Source organism: Ictalurus punctatus, chromosome 26, assembly GCF_001660625.3.
Source record: "Ictalurus punctatus breed USDA103 chromosome 26, Coco_2.0, whole genome shotgun sequence".
Taxonomy (NCBI): Eukaryota; Metazoa; Chordata; class Actinopteri; order Siluriformes; family Ictaluridae; genus Ictalurus; species Ictalurus punctatus.
This window is the reverse complement of record NC_030441.2, coordinates 8,047,866-8,065,912: the sequence shown is the minus strand read 5'-3', so window position 1 is coordinate 8,065,912 and position 18,047 is coordinate 8,047,866. Positions and strand designations below refer to the sequence as shown.

General features: G+C 42.0%; 1 protein-coding gene across 1 annotated transcript; it reads left to right on the top strand.

The window, feature by feature from the left end:
• Window positions 1-1,512: 1,512 nt before the first annotated feature.
• On the top strand, window positions 1,513-18,041 carry lamp1a (lysosomal associated membrane protein 1a). Its single transcript, XM_017457325.3, has 9 exons — window positions 1,513-1,961; window positions 7,449-7,567; window positions 8,154-8,361; window positions 10,799-10,966; window positions 11,197-11,390; window positions 12,287-12,409; window positions 12,503-12,569; window positions 13,951-14,118; window positions 14,805-18,041. Exons 1-9 carry the CDS (start codon window positions 1,910-1,912, stop codon window positions 14,942-14,944), a joined length of 1,239 nt encoding a protein of 412 aa, XP_017312814.1. The 5' UTR covers window positions 1,513-1,909; the 3' UTR covers window positions 14,945-18,041.
• Window positions 18,042-18,047: the final 6 nt, after the last annotated feature.

The following is an 18,047-nucleotide window of genomic DNA, read 5'->3' as shown; positions in this document are numbered from 1 at the left end:
AAAAGCGAATGAAATAGTTCAACACAACGAACGCTTCAAGCGGTTTCCCCGAATTCAACTGAAAATCCAACTTATAATGATCTCTCCAGTCTCAATATTATTCAACCCCTTCATGACAAGCATCTTTACTACTTAGTAGATCATCCTTTTGCTGTTATGACCTGCTGCAAACGAGATGCATAACCAGACACCAGCTTCCTGAGGAATCTCATCCCGTTCCTCATGAGCAACGGCCTCCGGTTCGGTAATATTCTTGGGTTTGCGTTCAAATCCCACCAGAGATTTTCGATGGGGTTCAACTCGGCCTTCATTTATTGTAAAATCAGTGTCCGATATCTAACGCATATATTTACGATATATGTAATCATGAGGAGTTGAAGATATTTTGACTCGGCATGATCAGTCATCAGACCTAAAACGAATCCACTCCTTATTTCCGTCATGATTATAAATATAATTCTCAAAGGCCAAAAGTTTGTGGACACCTCACCAACTGCAAAGCAAAAGGAGCTTCTCAATAGTGAATCTGTTTTGTAGAGTGGAGACATCCACTATGTCATTGTGACATACCATACATGTTTTTTTGGGTTTTTTTTTTTTTTTTTACCTCTGATTGGTGGATGAAGGAATGAAGAAAATGAGACAGCGTGGTGTTTATCTCCACGACCTGTCATTAAAACACAACCAGTTTAGGGACTGATCCTGTGCTCGACTAACCTCCGAAGTAGTGAACTGTGCACTTAGTGTTATACACCATACTCTACATCAGTGGTCACCAACCCTGTTCCTGGAGATCTACCATCTTGAAGACTTCAGCTCCAACCACAATCGAGCTGACCTGACTATCTAATCCTTGCTTTAAAAAGTTCTTGATCATGTAAAACAGGTGTGATGGATTTTTATTGGAGATGAAACCTGCAGGAAAGTAGATCCCAAGGAAGAAGGTTAGTGACCACTGGTCTACATTAGAATCTCCATTCATCTATAAAGGCTTTCCACTGGATTGTGGAGCATGGCTGTAGGGATCTCAGTCCATTCATGTTCAGTGAGGAGGGCTGGAGGTGCAGTCGGTTCTACACAACTCAGGTGGAAACCATTGGTAATTTAGAGAGATCCTATCATACAGATCAACTTTCCCTTCTTTCACCACAAATTACTCAGCATGTCAGTACACGCTCTTGGGACCAAACCCTTCCGTGAACAGCTCTTGAACTTAACTCGTGCGTGTAGAAGCAGATTCAGGATCATATGGGGCAGCGCGTGAGGAGCGCATTAGAGGCGCGTTTGAGGCCTTCAGGGTTACGTAGGGTTTGCGCAGAATGACGTATGCGCCGAAAACGTTTCCAGGAAATCATTTGTAGATGTAAAGCCCAACTGTGTTCTCCTCGAGCAGTCCAGGGGATTGTAAAAGCGTCAACTGGATTGCTCTGTGTGTTACATTTGGTAAAATAATAATAATAATAATAATAATAATAATAATAATAATAAAAAGGATGCATGCGTTTTTTAGTGGTTTCATTGTGTTTTGTAACGAGTTAAAAAGTGAAAAGTTGGTCGTGGCGGTGTAACCACGTGACCGTGCTGCTGGGCGACTCACATGACTGGAACATTCCCGGTGTTGATATTCAGGCGCGTGAACGAGTAGCTCTGCTGTCTGGAGAGAGCGCGTGCGTTTTCCCTTCTCAAACAAGCAAGCAAGCAAACAAACAAACGCTCGAGACGGAAGGAATTGAACAGACGAAGAAGAATCTGACGGAATTAAATTAAAGACAACGAAGACTGCACATTTGTTTGTGTTTGCCGGTCCGGGTGCAGCGCGTGACTCTGGGAGGTGTTTACTGCTGTCATTGCTGGGAACAGCCTTTTTTATCTTTGATCTCCGCGCGTGCATTATTAACTGTTCGAAAACATGACCCACAGACTACCGTCAGTCTCCGCCATTAGCTGCTTTATTGTCTTAGGTAAGTGTATTATTCCTCTTTAAAACTACAGCATTAAGTCGTATGCTGTCACGGCTTACTTGAAAGTGTCTTTTTATTGTGTTGGAAAGTTGTCTTTAATGTCTTGTTTTAAACTGTAAAAAAAAAAATTATACATATCGTGTCGTGGCTCAACACTTCCTTCACTCTAAAAGCCCGTGTTGTTTAGGATGCACGCGTTCATCTGTGTGCATTAAAAAACTACGCCATAAGTGCGTGTAACCTTGCCAGAGCGTTCTCGACAGGCCTTGTGTTTGTGTGTTTGTGTGTGTGTGTGTGGGTGTGTGTGTGTGTGTGTGTGTGTGTTGTTTTGGCTATTTGTGCCGTAATTTGAGGCGTCACTAAGCTTTTGAATACACCGTAATTCCGTGTGTAAACACAATTACTCCCATGCACACAGCCCATAATTTAATAAAGCTGTTGGAATTGTGCAGGCGTAGCAGCGCGAGCGTTGTCCGGCCTCGGATCACGTGACCGCCGGAGCGCTTTGTGCACTAACAGTAGTGTCTCTGTGCCTGGGTCTGTCTCAAAATGGCTCAGTACACCCTGCATAAGAGCAGTGTATCACTCACATCATGTGTCCTGCACACCCAGGAGTTCACTATGTGCCCACTATCACGCCATTTGAGATTCTTTGTCTCTCTTTCTCTTTCTCTGTGTGTGTGTGTGTGTGTGTGTGTGAGAGAGAGAGAGAGAGAGAGAGAGAGAGAGAGAGAGAGAGAGAGATTGACCAGCTCAATAAACTGTTCACTCTCTGTATAATAAGGGCCTTTCCTTTTAGACTGTGAGTCCAGTTTATTTCTATTAGTTATACTTAAATGGTACTTTTTGAAGTCATTAAAGCCCTATTCGAGCGGGATTAGTTTTCTGTAGGTGGTGTAATGTAATTATCACCAGTGTATCATTCGTGTTAGTCTTTTTTTTTTTTTGTATTTTTTTTTTTATTTACTGCACGCTCCTGCGTCTGGAATAAAAACTCCACCATGTTCTATCTAGTAGGGCTGGGCGATATGGGCTTAAAACTGTATCGCGATATTATCGGGTGTTTAGCGCGATACCGATATCGGTGACGATTTGAATATCGAACCGTTCGCCCCTGCTTTTAGCTACAAGTGCTAGCTGTGATCTCGAGAGCCTCAGAAACACAAACACTTGGTCGAAAAGTAAAACGGATTTTCTGAAAGCAAACCCGTTCCAGGTGGTAGAGGTGGCTCTTCGTTTAGCGACAAACTCCTCCGGAGGTTTGAAGAGAGTTCAACAAAAAGAGTACAAACCGGTTATACGTGTAACCTCCGCGCCGAGCCACGTGACCTACAGGAAGTGCTTATGATCATGAATACGATCGTATGGGGTGCATGTAGTACTTTGATGTGATTATGCATATAGGCTACATCGAGAACACACTCATGTATTTATATTTCTGTTTACGGTATTTGGCGGACACCCTTATCCAGAGTGACTTCGAGAAGTGCTTTGAAGACTATCAATGAATACATCCCGATACTGGCTCACTAGCTCACGGGCTAAGAATACCATCGGGGAGGTGATCTAGTAAAAAACGCCAATTTGAATTTTATGTCTGAGATTTATACAGAGATTATGTATCGATCATAACTCCTATAGACATGTATCAGGAAATCCTTCTGAATAGCGCTTCGGTTTAATGCACGAACACGAGTCAAATCTTTCACGCACTGGTTCCTTCAAATTCAGTGTAGAGTCTGATGCCACTAATAAGTTTGTTTAGATGAATTTTAGCCATTTTTAAAAAAAATTATACAATACAACTGCCTGTCAGTGATCTAAAATAGGAGTAATCGGAGTGTTTTATATGTATTAAGACTTTAGTTACTTCACTGATCTGTCATTACTGTCTATGTAAATGAGGTCATGTGTGCTCATGAGTCAGTCCTGTTTCCTCTTAAAAAAAAAAAAATGTTGTTTTTTTTTGCTTACTATCATTTTACACACAGTAGTGAAAGCTTGTGTCTGGAATTTTTGTGCTTGCACAGTCAGTGCTGTGACACAGCTTCTTCTTTTCGTCTCCTTTCTTTTCCTCCCGTTGGTTTTTTTTCTTTTTTTTTTTTTTTTTTTTGAAGACAGTATTCAAATGGCAGTGCTGCGTCCGCACATGCAGGGTCATATAAAGGGAAACGCCACTGTCGGATTCCTTTCCGTCTTTTATTCGGCTTCGTTTTTACTCATTTCTAACGAGTTTATATATTATATATCGGGATACGCACTAGGTTCGACACGCCCGATGGATCCGTGTAGAAAGAGAAGAGTTTGTGCTGCTATTGAAATACGGACAGCCGGATTTTCGTGTACGACTCTCAATTGAGCAAATCCTCGAGGACGTGATCCGAAGCGTTTTAAAGATTCGTTTGTTTTTTTTTTAAAAAGAGAGAGAGAGAGAAATAGAAAGTCGACACACTGCGCGTTACTTTCTAAACGAGCAGGGTAGTGTTTGTAACACTCGTAACCAACCGAGCTGCTGTGAGCTGTGGGTTTAGTTTAATGCTTAGTAACTTGTGTGAGTCACACAGACCCGTGCCAGCATGTGGGTTGTTTTTTTTTTTTTTTTTTTTTTTTGTAATTACGTTTTGTAATGTTGCTACCAAAAGTAAAAGCTCGCTTTGAATTTTATGCTTATGCATTGTGTATTTTTTAATGTATTTAGCAATCAGAGCTGACGTGCAGCATCATAAGTGTTTGAGAAGTCTGCTGGTGTGTGTGTGTGTGGGGGGGGTGTTGGGTGTGTGCGCAGGTGTGACTGACTGTAAGCATTACTCCGAATTCTTGGTAAACGGCATGATGGGATTGCACAACAGTGGTATTGTCAACCCGTACGGCTTCTTCATTTTTTTTTTTTCCCGATGCTTTTAATAAACCTCCATCTAGAATCGACTCAGGAGTTGAATGGTTCTAATATAATGCGTGAATGCACCCAGAGTTTAGTTAATATAATGAATCAGTTTTATTATATATTTCATTCGTGTGTGTGTGTGTGTGTGTGTGTGTGTCCTGACAATGGAAGTGGAAAGGGGAAACGCACATTCTATCACTCCACAGTGTCAAAAAAATAAAACCAGCCCAGAGGGTTCAGTAATGTTCCACTTTACTTTAAAATGATTAATATATCAGTGCATAGTAGTGTCCCTCAGCACCATCTCGGTTGACGTACAGGGTGTCCCAAAAGTCTCCATATACAGGGGACTATGTTTGCCAGCACCTCGTCGGTTGTGCCTTCGTAGACGTCCACTTCTCAACTTAATAAGTTAATAAGTTGTGTCCGGTGTAACGTGCTGACGGTGTTTCCTGTCGAAGTCCATCACAACATCGCGGCAGCTTCCCGACCCAGCCGTGAGAATGATTTCAATACGTTCGTCTTCTGTCAGAGGCGTTCTTAAAGTCCGTCTGATTAAAAATATACAGTGGGGGATGCAAGCATTGGACACGTCAGCATTTTTTCAGTAAATATATTTTCAGTGAGGCTATTCACATGAAATTTTCACCAGACATCAGTATTAACTCAAGAAATCCAGAAATATAAAGAATTCACAACAGTAAAGTCCATAAATAAAGTCATGTGTAATAACGTGGTATGACGCGGAAAAAAGTATTGAACGCGTTAAGAAAAAGCAGTTCTCCAGTCAAGATAAGGCGAGGAACCAGCTGAACTCTATAAGTAATTATACCCCCTATCTGTGCAAATTCATATCAGCTGGTTTAGTAAATCGATGGTCTATAAAAAGGCTTTTTGTTACCAAGGTGTCACACAGGAAACATCTCATGATGGGGAAAAGCAAAGAGCTCTCCCAAGACCTTCACAACCTTATTGTTGCAAACATGTTGATGGAATCAGATACAGATGTATTTCAAAACTTCTGAATCTTTCAGTAAGCACCACTGGGGCCGTTATCCACAAGTGGAGGCAACATCACTCCGTCATCAACCGGCCACATACAGGAGCTCCTCACAAGATTACTGACCAGGGAGTCAGAAGAATAGTCAGAGGAGTAGCCCAAGAGCCAAGGACCACTCAGAAAGAGCTCCAGAAACACTTGGAGGCAGCAGGTGCCATCGTCACAGAGAAAACAATAGGCAATGCACTCCACAGCTCACGCTCACCGGCAAGACTCCATTACTAAAGAAAAGGCATGTCCAAGCTTGATTAAAGTTTGCTACAACTCATTTGGACAAGCCTATGAAATACTGGGAGAGTGTAGTCTGGTCAGACGAGAGCAGAATTGAACTTTTTGTCTGTCATACTACACACCATGTTTGGAGAAGAAATGGCACTGCACATCACCCTAAAAACTCTACACCAACAGTGAAGTGTGGAGGTGGAGGCATCATGGTGTGGGGCTGTTCTTCATCACATGGTACTGGCAGACTTCATATAACTGAAGGAACGATGAATGGAGCCCTTTACCGGGAGGTTCTTGAGAAGAATCTGCTCCTATCCACCAGGATGATGAAGATGAGACGTGGGTGGAGCTTCCAGCAGGACAACGATCCAAAGCATACAGCAAAGGAAACTCTCGATTGGTTTCAGAGAAAAAAAATCAAGGTGTCAGAATGGCCCAGTCAATCACCTGACTCGAATCCAATTGAACAAGATTTAAAGACAATATGTTTAGAAGAACGAACCAAAATCACACCTGAATACTGCGGCCCATTAATTTCTAAATACAGGAAGTGTCTTGAAGCGTCATTACAAACAAAGGCTTCTCCACTAAATATTAAATACATTTCAGCTAGCGTGTTCAGTACTTTTTTCCCGTGTCATTCTGCTTTATTACACATAACTTCATTTATGGACTTTACTGTTGTGAATTCTTTATATTTTCGGATTTATTGAGTTAATACTGATGTCTGGTGAAAATATCATGTGAATAAACTCATTGGAAATATATTTACTGACACAAATGCTGACGCGTCTAATACTTAATTTCCTCTACTGTATATAATATAAACTAAGTATGAAAGATTTTGGAGGCCATTTTGCTTAAAGAAAAAAAAAAAGTGTTAATTCCCCCTGTGTATGGAGACTTTTAGGACGCCCTTGTACAATAATAATATCTTGCTTCTCGTATGTAACATCTGCGTGCATTTTAATTCGTGCTTTGTGTTACACTGCTGTAGGAAACATTAAATGGTATGTAAACGATTGCGTGTGCTGCCACCGCTGTTAAGGCTGGCAGTGAATTATTTTGTTGTAACTCTTTTAATATGTGCAATTTCATGTTTTTTTTTAATAAAAACATGAAACGGCGCAATACAGACTCCATCGTTCACTCACTAACACTCGTTTAGTGTTCGAAGAGGCAGTTCAAGTTAAGTCGAGGCCTGTATCGCCCTCCTGTGGTCGTTAAACCCGGTTGCATTTTCTTTGCTGGTGTGCAAGTCTGCGTACTTGGTTAAAGAAGGAAAAGGAAACCTTACTTACGATGCTCTGTGTTACAGGCTGGCTGACTGCAGCGCACGCCGTAACATTTGAAGTAAAGAATGGGAATTCTACCTGTATCAAAGCGGACATCTCGGCTAACTTCACCATCACGTACAACAGCACCACCAATGTGACGGTATGCACAGACACACACACGCTAATTTTAACAGCAAATATACATTCTGTTCAGAGATGATTAATGAACCACAGGGTCAACTCTGAGTTAATTAGAAAGCTTAATTATTATTAATGATGAATAATTATGTAGTACCACTTTATTAATCCCTGGGAAAGATGACCAACACGAATCTGCAGCGCTTTTCCATACAATACTGTTTTAGTCAAATTTATTTAAGTGACTCTACTTTCGGGCTTTATAAAACATTCATCACATGCATATCACTGATGTATCCGTCGTGATCTCATACAGATCGGCATTATATCGCTTACGTCACCGACTGAAGGCTTAAAACCCGAGTTGTTCATGTGTTATGAAGACTCTTAAGCAAGGACGTTAAAGTTTTCATACACAGATCCAGTTTATGTCTTGGTTTAACAGTATGTTGATCACATGACGGTTAGCTGCTTCAACGGGGCGCGGTTGTAATGAAGTGTCTTTTGTTTTTTTTCTTTTTGTTTTTTTTGCATGTTTGTCAAGTGCTTTTTCTAGTTTCCTGTAAACAAAGTATTGTTCATATACATGTCTGTGTTACCATGAGCAGAAAACGGTGGTTGTGCCGCTCCCGGAATCAGCAGTAGTGGGAAATGGCAGTTCCTGTGGAGACTCTCCGGCCCTGCAGGCCTCCTTCGGTGATGGTCACTCTCTGGACTTGGTGTTCTCCAGCGATGGCCATATATATCGTGTGGCCAATCTTAATCTGACCTACAACCTGAGTGACAACGCCACCTTCCCTGGGTCGTCCAGCAAGGGTACGAAACACCAGACACTCCCTTCTGTTATGCAAGATCACAGCACTGCATTCTGCGCAATAATTGTCTCAAATAAAGTACGTTTTGTTTCAGGGAGGGAGTTCAGAGAATTCATGATTAGCACATTTCTGAGAGGTTTAAAAACCGAATGTTTAGGAGTCCCAGTCCTGCATTTATAATGAAGTATGCATTGATATTGTGTAAGGGGAGTACAACATTACAGGGCATGCTGTTCTATAACAAACACTCAGTAATAGTGATTGAGTGGTGAGACCCTCTTACACCACAGCAATTTGCCAACAATTGCTTTTAAATATATATATATATATATATATATATATATATATATATATATATATATATATATATATATATATATATATATATATATATATAATATAATATAATATAATATAATATAATATAAAAATTACAGAATGGCACGTTGTGGTTGCATTTAATGTCCACTGTAGGGCTGCAACTAACAATTATTTTGTTTATTTAAAATAAAATCCACAAACTGAGTGTTACAAATATAGACTTCAGACTAAAACTTTACACAACTGTTTGTCCAAAACAGAAAAGAACCCAATACACACCCCAGAATGAATATATGTTTTTATATATATAATATAATATAATATAAAAAATTATTAATTTAGGACTGTAGTTTAATTCGGTGCTTTTTGTGCATCCATAAAAAATAACGCATAAATATACACAATATAAACTAATATATATACAATTTATTTTGTGTATATTATATTGTGTATATTTATGCGTTATTTTTTTATGGATGCACAAAAAGCACCGAATTAAACTCCAGTCCTAAATGAATAATAAAAACTCCCTTTCACTGCACCTTGTGGTTTCTGTTCCTCGCGGTCTTTAGGAATATCATTTAACTTGTGTTTACTTTTGATCACGGTGTTTTAATTAGACATCACAGATCTTACTCGCGCTACACTCTGTATCAGCGCGTCTACACTGCGCGTGATCAGCAGCGCGGCCTCGTTACCAACACATCACGTCCGTTATAATCCACGACAGAAGTTACACTGCACGCGCGCGAATACAGCATATAATCACAATAAACTTAAATTAAACGAAACCTTTTAAGCAGCTCGCACCAGTTTCCCTGCCCCTTACACACAGTGGAGCATTTTGGATATAAACATAAGTTTGTGCTCGTGCAGCACTGTCTGATCTCCGCGGTGTTTAATATAAAATGCCCCCCTGCCTCTCTGACTTTCTTCCTCAGTCACGTGACGATTTCTCCTCCGTCTGATTCAGACTGAGCTCATGTTGGGAATAAAAGTAACGCTGACAGAAAGTAAACTGAAGAAAGTCATTGTCTGTGACTCTGGGTGTCTTCTAATAACGTCACGCGGCATCACCTAGAAGCGGTTTATACTTCCGGTTAGTAAAAAACCCGCTAGTGTTATATTTGAGACGATATTACCTTGTGCATAGTGTACAGTACTTCATTTGGGACACAACTTTTAGCGTTTACTCTCCGCAGCGTTTTTTTCGGAACGGAAGTAACGTAAGGAGTAAATCTCCCCCGTGCCGCGCACAGACCGACTGATCCATAACGAGATTCATTGACGACGATTTTCATAATCGATTATTATCGATTTTATCGATTAGTTGTTGCAGCTCTAGTCCAGCTCTTCTGTAAGAAGCGGTCACTTCGTGTCGATTCAAACGCTTGACTCGAGCGGTCCTTAACTAAATGACCTTCCGACCCATTCCACATCTGATGAGCTCTTTCAAGATCTTGGCATTTCCTTTTCAAGAAAGTACAAATTCATACTAACCCAAACCCATCTGTAGACATCCAAAATTTCACTCGGGATACTCAGGAGGTCGGGTAATAAGCAGCGGACTTCCGAGCCCTGCACCTGATAAACTAACTAGTACAGCGACTAAAGGTGAATGATTTTAAACATCTCGATCTCTGGGTTTTAAAAAAAAAACAAACGATAGTCCTTACAGCAGGGGTGTCTAATCTTTTCCAGAAAGGGCCGGTGTGTAGGTTTTCATTCCAAACAAGCAGGAGGCACACCTGATTCCACCTGATTAATCTTTCAGTAGACTTTCAGTAGACTCGGGTGTGACTTCTGCTTGGTTGGAAAGCAACAACCATTGAGCAGCAGTTCTGCATGTGGAAATGCCTTGTTGATGGTTAGACTGGCTCAAGTAGAGAGGAAGGCTATAGCAAATTAAATATCAGTCTTTACAACTGCGGTGAGCAGAAAAGCATCTCCGAAAGCCTGGCGTTTTAAGCCCTGAGGCAGACGGGTACAGCCGCAGAACTTCAGCCACGATCAGGAATCTGAGGCTACAGTGGGCACAGGCTCGCTGAAACTGGAGGGGGGGGGGGGGTCATGTGACTATTGGATGAAAATAACGTGAGCGCCTCTTATCTGTGCAGAGATCATGGTGTTGACTACGAACACGTCTGGGATCGCAGCACAGCTCAACACCACCTACAGGTGTATGAGCTCCAGCTCAGTCAGTCTGGGAGGCCCTGGAGTGACGGTCACGTTCTTCGACATCCGCCTGCAGGCCTACATGCCCAGCGCCAACCTGAGTACTAACGGTACCGTAGTGCTATTAATCACTGTAGTGTTCATACTGATGGTGTTTTCCTTAATGCCGTTACCTGGACCTTGTGATCTTGTGTATATGACGTGTACGGTGTCGCTCAAGCACACATGAAGTTCTTACCGCACGTCGTGTTTGGGGTTTATATAAACTCTTTGTGTATTGGCACGATGTAAATCGTGTAACGCACTAAATAACGCGTTTTGTTTTTTTTGTATACTTCAGAGACGATTTGTTCAGCTGATATTCCTTCCACCACTGCTGCACCCACTACCACTCCTATCACCTCGACCACCCCCGTCACCCCAACCAACCCTGAGCGCGGCAACTACAGCGTTGAAAACAGCACGTCTGCCTGTCTTCTGGCTAGAATGGGGCTGCAGCTGAATCTAACATATCTCTCCAGGAATCAGAATAAAGTAAGGACACGTGCACAGTTTGGGAAAAAAGTCATATTGTCCTTGTGCAATGCAACCTCGGTTATTAGCAATATAAATCTTTCTGGGAGTTAACACACCAAACACCTTATGATTGGGGATTCTTATAATGTGAAATGTGTCAAAAAAAAATCCAGTCTCTTACATTTTCCCACCTTATATACACGATTTGGTGAAAAGTTTGTGGACACCTGACCATCACACTCTCATGTGCTTTTCGAGCGTCCCATTTCACATTTAGCCCCCCGTTGGCTGTTCTAAGAACCGCCACACTAGATTAGTGTTGATGTTACAGTAGGTGAGGAGGTCTGGAGTACAGTCGGTGTTCCAGTCCATCCCAAAGGTGTTCAGAGGGGTTGAGGTCACGGCTCTGTGCAGGACACGCGAGTTCTTCCACTCAAACCTTGGCAAACCGTGTCTTCGTGGATCTCACTTGGTGCAGCACAGGCGCATTGTCAGGGGAACAGGTTTGGGCCTTTTAGTTCCAGTGAAGTGAAACTGTAATGCTACAGTATACAAAGACGTCGTATATAATTGTGTGCTTCCAAATTGGTGGCGACGGTTTGGGGAAGAACCACATATTGTTGTGATGCTCTGGTGTCAAGTGTGCCAGAACACTTTCAACCACAGTACGGGTGAAAGCATATAGTGTAGTATATTTGGGATCTACAATGCCATTACGTTACACCCCATGTAGTGAATGTGTCTATGTATGTCTATGCATACATAGACATATACATACATATACACTATATAAACTTTATACACACATATATGTATGTATGTATGTATGTATGTATGTATGTGTATAAAGTTTATATAGTGTATTTATATAAGTGATTTTAAGGGCTAAACTTCGACTCTCATCACAATTCCAGACTGTTGTGGCGATAAGGAACGTGGTGCCCAGTCGTATGGTTGCCAGCGGGTCATGTGAATCCACAACTGCTACTCTGCAGCTGACTGGAGATCTCGCCAACCTCACTTTCATGTTCACGCTGGTAAGGGTCTTAAACACACTCGCACAAACCCGTCCTCGCACGTCCTCTCTCTTCTACAGTTACCGGTTCTAACACATGTCTTCATATCCACAGAACTCCACCACCAAAAAATACCAGCTCAGTGCTTTGAATATGTCTGCCAGTTGGGACGATATGAGAGGTAAGGAAGACGGTGCCATAGTGGCCCATGTAATAGTTAATACTGACGAGGATCTTCCACTTACAATATGTTCTCTCGCGTTTGGATGCATGCAGCTGACTGTCATCACGCCTTTTCACACCAAACTGGATGCGTTTTATTTCCGTAACAGATGGCGAGATACAGTCCAGTGCTCAAGGGTTGCCTTGAGCATCATAACATCATTTTCCATGACCGATACTTGAAAATGGCACACTGTAGTTCCAGGGAAGAGTTTGTCATTGTGTTAGAAAGTCAGAGTAAAAGAAGACACTGATTAATAGAGTAGAGAAAAAATGAATTTCATCTGCTTCAACAAGAGCTTAAAGTACATTATAACAGGGGTTCCCACACTTTTCCAGGGCGAGGCCCCCCAAATGGCATTAATATTTAACCGAGGCCCCCCTTTTGCAAGATGTCTTCAAAACACATTAAAAATACAGACTTCTGAATATATCCCCCCTTTTTTAATAATCTCCCCCTTTTATTAATGATTACATCTTACATCTTTACATTACATTTGAGTGTGTGTGTGTGTGTGTGGTTGTCTGAGTGAGAATTTATTTTTCACACCAAATTGTTGAGGCCCCCTGGGCGCCCCCTGGCGGCCCTCACTTTGAAAACCACTGCATTATAACAGAAGATACTAGCAGCCATAGCCTACAGAAAGGGACCCATTGTTTGTCTTCATAAAATTTTTTTTATATATATATATATATATATATATACACAGTGTATTCTAAAGCACTGGTGTTTTACTAACCGTACAGTTCAGTCCATAACTGTAAAATATTTGGGCACAGTTTTTGTACTTTTGCCTCTGTACCCCACCACGATGGATTTGAAATGAAGCAATCAAGACGTGATTGAAGTGTAGACTTTCTGCTTTAAATCAGGGGATTTAACAAAAATACTGCATCAACCATTTAGGAATTACAGCCAGTTATTTTTATTTATTTATTCAATTAATTTTGACAGAGTCCCTTAAGGCAAAGAAGCGTAAACGTTCTTCAATGGCCGAGTCAGTCACCTGTATGCACGCGTAACTGAAAATCATGTGATTTATGACCTGCTTAATAATTGCTCGGTCAGTTTACAGATAAAACACTGGAATCTAATTTGGTTCAGTTGTCAGATCGATGCACAGTCACAGCGCGAGTACACACGCTTTATTCATTAACATGATGTGTCCATATGAATGCTTAATCCATGCAATAACATGTAATGTAGTTTGGAATTCATCTCCAACAGTTAGCTCTTGGTTGTAGTTTGATTTTGTGTGTGTGTGTGTGTGTGTGTGTGTGTGTGTGTGTGTGTGTGTGTGTGTGTGTGTGTGTGTGTGTGCGTGCGCCGGTCTCTTAAGATCCATTCAAAGTCAGCAACAGCAGTCTACAGTACATGCAGGGAACCCTGGGCCGCTCCTACATGTGCAACATTGAGGAGGTTTTTCCTGTGGTCAGCACTTTCTCCCTCAACACCTTCGACCTGCAGGTGCAGCCTTTCGGCGTCCACGACAACCAGTTTGGACCAGGTACCGTGGAGCTCAGAACACCCTTTTAACCTGAGCTATGTTCAGTCACTCGTCACTAGTAGTTGAGGTGCTGAAGGGGGTCTGTGATGTGATTCCTGTTGATTTGATTCCCCAAACTGTTTTATTCCTCCGTCATAGCAGTACCCCGTCCGTCCGTACCCCCCCCCCAATTCATTAATGAACACACCTCACACTATTTATACGTTTATAGTTACATTTAATGATGTGGAACATCTGCGTACAAACTTATAGCAGCTGTATATACAGTCATAACCTCACCAGCGAGTTCCCCATGTTACTGAGAAACCAGAAAGCACAAGGAAAGTCCTGTCCAAACGACTCTGTCCTTACACGAAGCTTCACACTAACTACAATTAGAAGTCATTATTATTATTATTATTATTATTATTATTATTATTATTATTAGTCTTATGTGGAGCATCCACTATACAAGTGCCTGTGTAATTTTGTACAGAAACTTAGAACGATTGTATTGATATAAACCTGTGAGATCATCGCGGCCGTCACTATTCCTAGAAAATGAATCAAGGTCACCTTCTGACCAATCAGATTCAAGAATAGCCAAAGCTGAACTCTGTAACACCGTACCCAGATCATTATTCGCCTCATTCTCGTGTGATCTTTTTTTTTTTCATTTATTTTTCTGCTTCTTTTGATCTGTCTAGCCGACGTGTGTCCAATGCAGAAGGACAACATGCTGGTGCCCATTATTGTCGGTGCCTCCCTGGCTGGCCTCGTCCTCATAGTCCTCATCGCCTACCTGATCGGCAGGAAGAGGAGTCACGCAGGCTACCAGACCATCTAAACCACTATTGTCTGTCCAGGACTGTACTTTGTGTGCGTGTTTGTGTGTGTGTGAGAGAGTTTGAGTACTTCTTGTTTCCAGGTTGTTAAACCTTTATCTTCATTCACTCCCCTACTCTTGGAGTACATAAGAGAGAGAGAGAAAAAAAAAAAAGCCACTTACATATTACTACCAGCTCTGTTTCACTGACTGACTGACTGACTGACTGACTTGTTGAAATTTAATTTACAGGAGTCACTTATGATCCCTGTACAGTAGGTGGCAGTCTAAACCTAAAACATGGACCAGTAATTCCTCATTAAATACAGAGAAGTGTTGCCACTCTGGTACCAAGTGTCCCCCCCCCCCACTCCCCTCAGGATTAGCTAGTGCTCAGAGTAAGCGTTGTTACTCTGACGTTCCCTCCTTTGACTAGGAAATTACCAAAGAAAACACCCCCCCTTTGACTTGGAATTCCTAGTCGGAAAGTGTGGAAAGGTCAGCGCAACCTCGTGTTAACGCGGTCGCTCGATCAACACGGACACATTAGCTCAGTCTCAAACACTAACCATACAGTTTGTTCTTTTGAGACAGTAAAAACATGATAAACGCATGAGCACGTTAGCTGGCTAGCTTGTTGCTATAAAAAAAAAAAAATGCACCCCCCCTACTTCGTGGCTTGAATGAGCCGTGCTTGAAAATGGCGCCATTTCCTCCTACTTCCGAGTCAAATTCAGCGTAATATTTCGTCATTCAGAAGCAGGCCACTGATCGGACAGTCGAGAAACCTGATTATGGAACATGGCGGTGAATTTCCAGCAGAAGGGTGTTTATCCTGACGATTTGCTGTGGTTGCCACGGCGAAGCGAAAGCGTTCTCGAATATCGAATACGAACGTTCGGATGTCGCTGAGGAAACGCACTTTTACGGGAATACGAAGGGGGGGGTTTCATCACAACTAGCTACATCCAAGTTGAAAGCTAATGGTTGCAGATGACTAGGAGGAAATTACAGCCAGTGATGTATTGAGGTTCCACACTGGCATTATATCGTAAGCATTATGCTATTAATTTAACAGTAACGGCCACCTGTGCACTTAGCTAGCTAGCTAGCTCGCATGTTCTCAACAGCGATGCTGCGTTCGAATAGAATAGAATAGAATAGAATAGAATAGAGCGTGAATGTGGGAATGCAAACGGAAGACCCATGGAGTGAAAGGCTAGGCATACTCGGCAACTGGGAAATATGGAGGCCAAGCATGCGAGCTAGTTAATGACTTAACAGCACATATAGCCGTCCAGGCTTTCATACAGACGATGTAAAGGCATTAGAAACGAGACGAAACTGTTGGGAATAGCAACATTTTCCTCAGTCAGAAAAGATTCAAGCTACAGAACAGTCACACAGCTTCAACCACTAGTGAATAACAGAAGAGCGTACGTCAGTACAGCGAATACGACCCCATCTGAACGTGAGCGAATCCATTTCTCGCCTCCTGTCAAACATGTGCCCGATGTTCAGGAACAGCTCAGATTCTCTGTTTAGTGGTGTTTTGAAAAATGTTGCACATTCTAGTACAATTTGGCTTTTGCCTTTATCGATCATGGCTGAAATATTTGTACCAACATCTGCTCACTTTTAAGAGGTCGTTTAAAAAAAACAAACAAAAAAAAAAACAACGTTTTATTGTTTGTGTAATAATCCCTCGCATGGAACTCGGTAGGTTTGTACGTGAGCATGTAAGTTCTAAAATGGCGAAGTCGTTCCAAACAAACATCGCTCCTCTGGAATTATCCAGCCTTTGATTTCATGGCGCGGATGTTCACGATTCAGGAGTCACGGGTGGGGATGTGGACTGACCTGAGCTCTGACCCTCCACAATAAAGTGTACGACTGAGAGAACGGAAGAAGTGTTACACACCCAGACACACTCTTGTGCTATCACTAAGCGAGAGAGAGAGAGAGAGTGCTAGCAGGCTTGTGGGAGAACCGCATCGAGTGACAAAAGGCGTACGAGCTCAGGTTCAATAATTGATGCACTGGTCTCGTATTTTCTCCCAGTCAGGCAGCTCGAATTAGGGCTCGGGTCTGGTCTCATGCCGTCTTTCTGCCGCGCTCTCACCGAGAAGTTGAGCACGTAACCATTCTCAGGTTGGCGTGTGAACTTTACGCCGAGGTTAACGTGAAAGCTCTCACGTTTAGCAAAGCGTGTCGTTTAAAGCGAAGAACATACCGACAGCAATTTGACGCATTGAGTCGTTCATCTGTTTTTGGTAAATATTAACGCAAACCTTTTCCGACTCGCCATCCGGAACCCGTTTCACATTTTTAGGTAAGACACCAAAGAACACAGACATCTTCAGTATCGACCTTCAGTGGATTGAGTCAGTGTGAACTGCGAAGGTTGGGGGGGGGGGTTCTGTTTTGTTTAATTTTTTTTTCTATCTAGATATTCTCTCAATCGCTTTTTTCTTTTTGTAACCGTGGCCATTTGGACCTTTCTGGAGATTCCAGTGGGGGGAAAAAAAGGGAAAACCATGATCGTCTGTACACACGTCATTTATTTAATTTCTCACCCACTGATACTAATTGTCACCCCACACGCTACAGATACTTTGTGTAAAGGCGTACCATTTAGGTTTCCTCGAAACGAACGAAACGACTAAACCCGAGATGCAGTTTAATTCGTTTTCACGTGACGACACGTGGGGACTGTGTGTTGGTCCCGTCGCATGAGCTAACTGGAGATGCTTTTAACGGGGAGAAGTTGCGTCATGTGGGGTGTAGCAGCAGAACATTGAGTCTGGAAATTATCTTCAGGGATATAATGATTCTCTCGAGCACATAATGAAACCTTGGATCAGGACGAAAAGTCAAAGAAAGTGTCTGATTTCAGTGCATGTGTTTTTTGCTTTGCAGCTCAGATATTTTTTTTCTTTTTTCTTTTCTCCTGCATTGTATACTGTACAGCAGACTTGACGCTTTTCCAAACCTGTCGCTTTGTCTAATCTCTTTTGGTTGAAGGTTTGATCATTATATAATTGCAGTGATCTGATCTTTTATTTTTGTAGAGAACATTTTCAATGCGTGGTGAGGTCAATAAAGGAAGTGAACACTTTATCCG

Excerpts from the sequence above, each read along its gene's own strand:
- lamp1a (XM_017457325.3), top strand. The coding sequence starts at position 1,910 with ATGACCCACAGACTACCGTCAGTCTCCGCCATTAGCTGCTTTATTGTC. Across the intron at positions 1,962-7,448 it reads TAGCTGCTTTATTGTCTTAG|GCTGGCTGACTGCAGCGCAC; the intron begins GTAAGTGTATTA and ends TCTGTGTTACAG. Across the intron at positions 12,570-13,950 it reads CAGTTGGGACGATATGAGAG|ATCCATTCAAAGTCAGCAAC; the intron begins GTAAGGAAGACG and ends CGGTCTCTTAAG.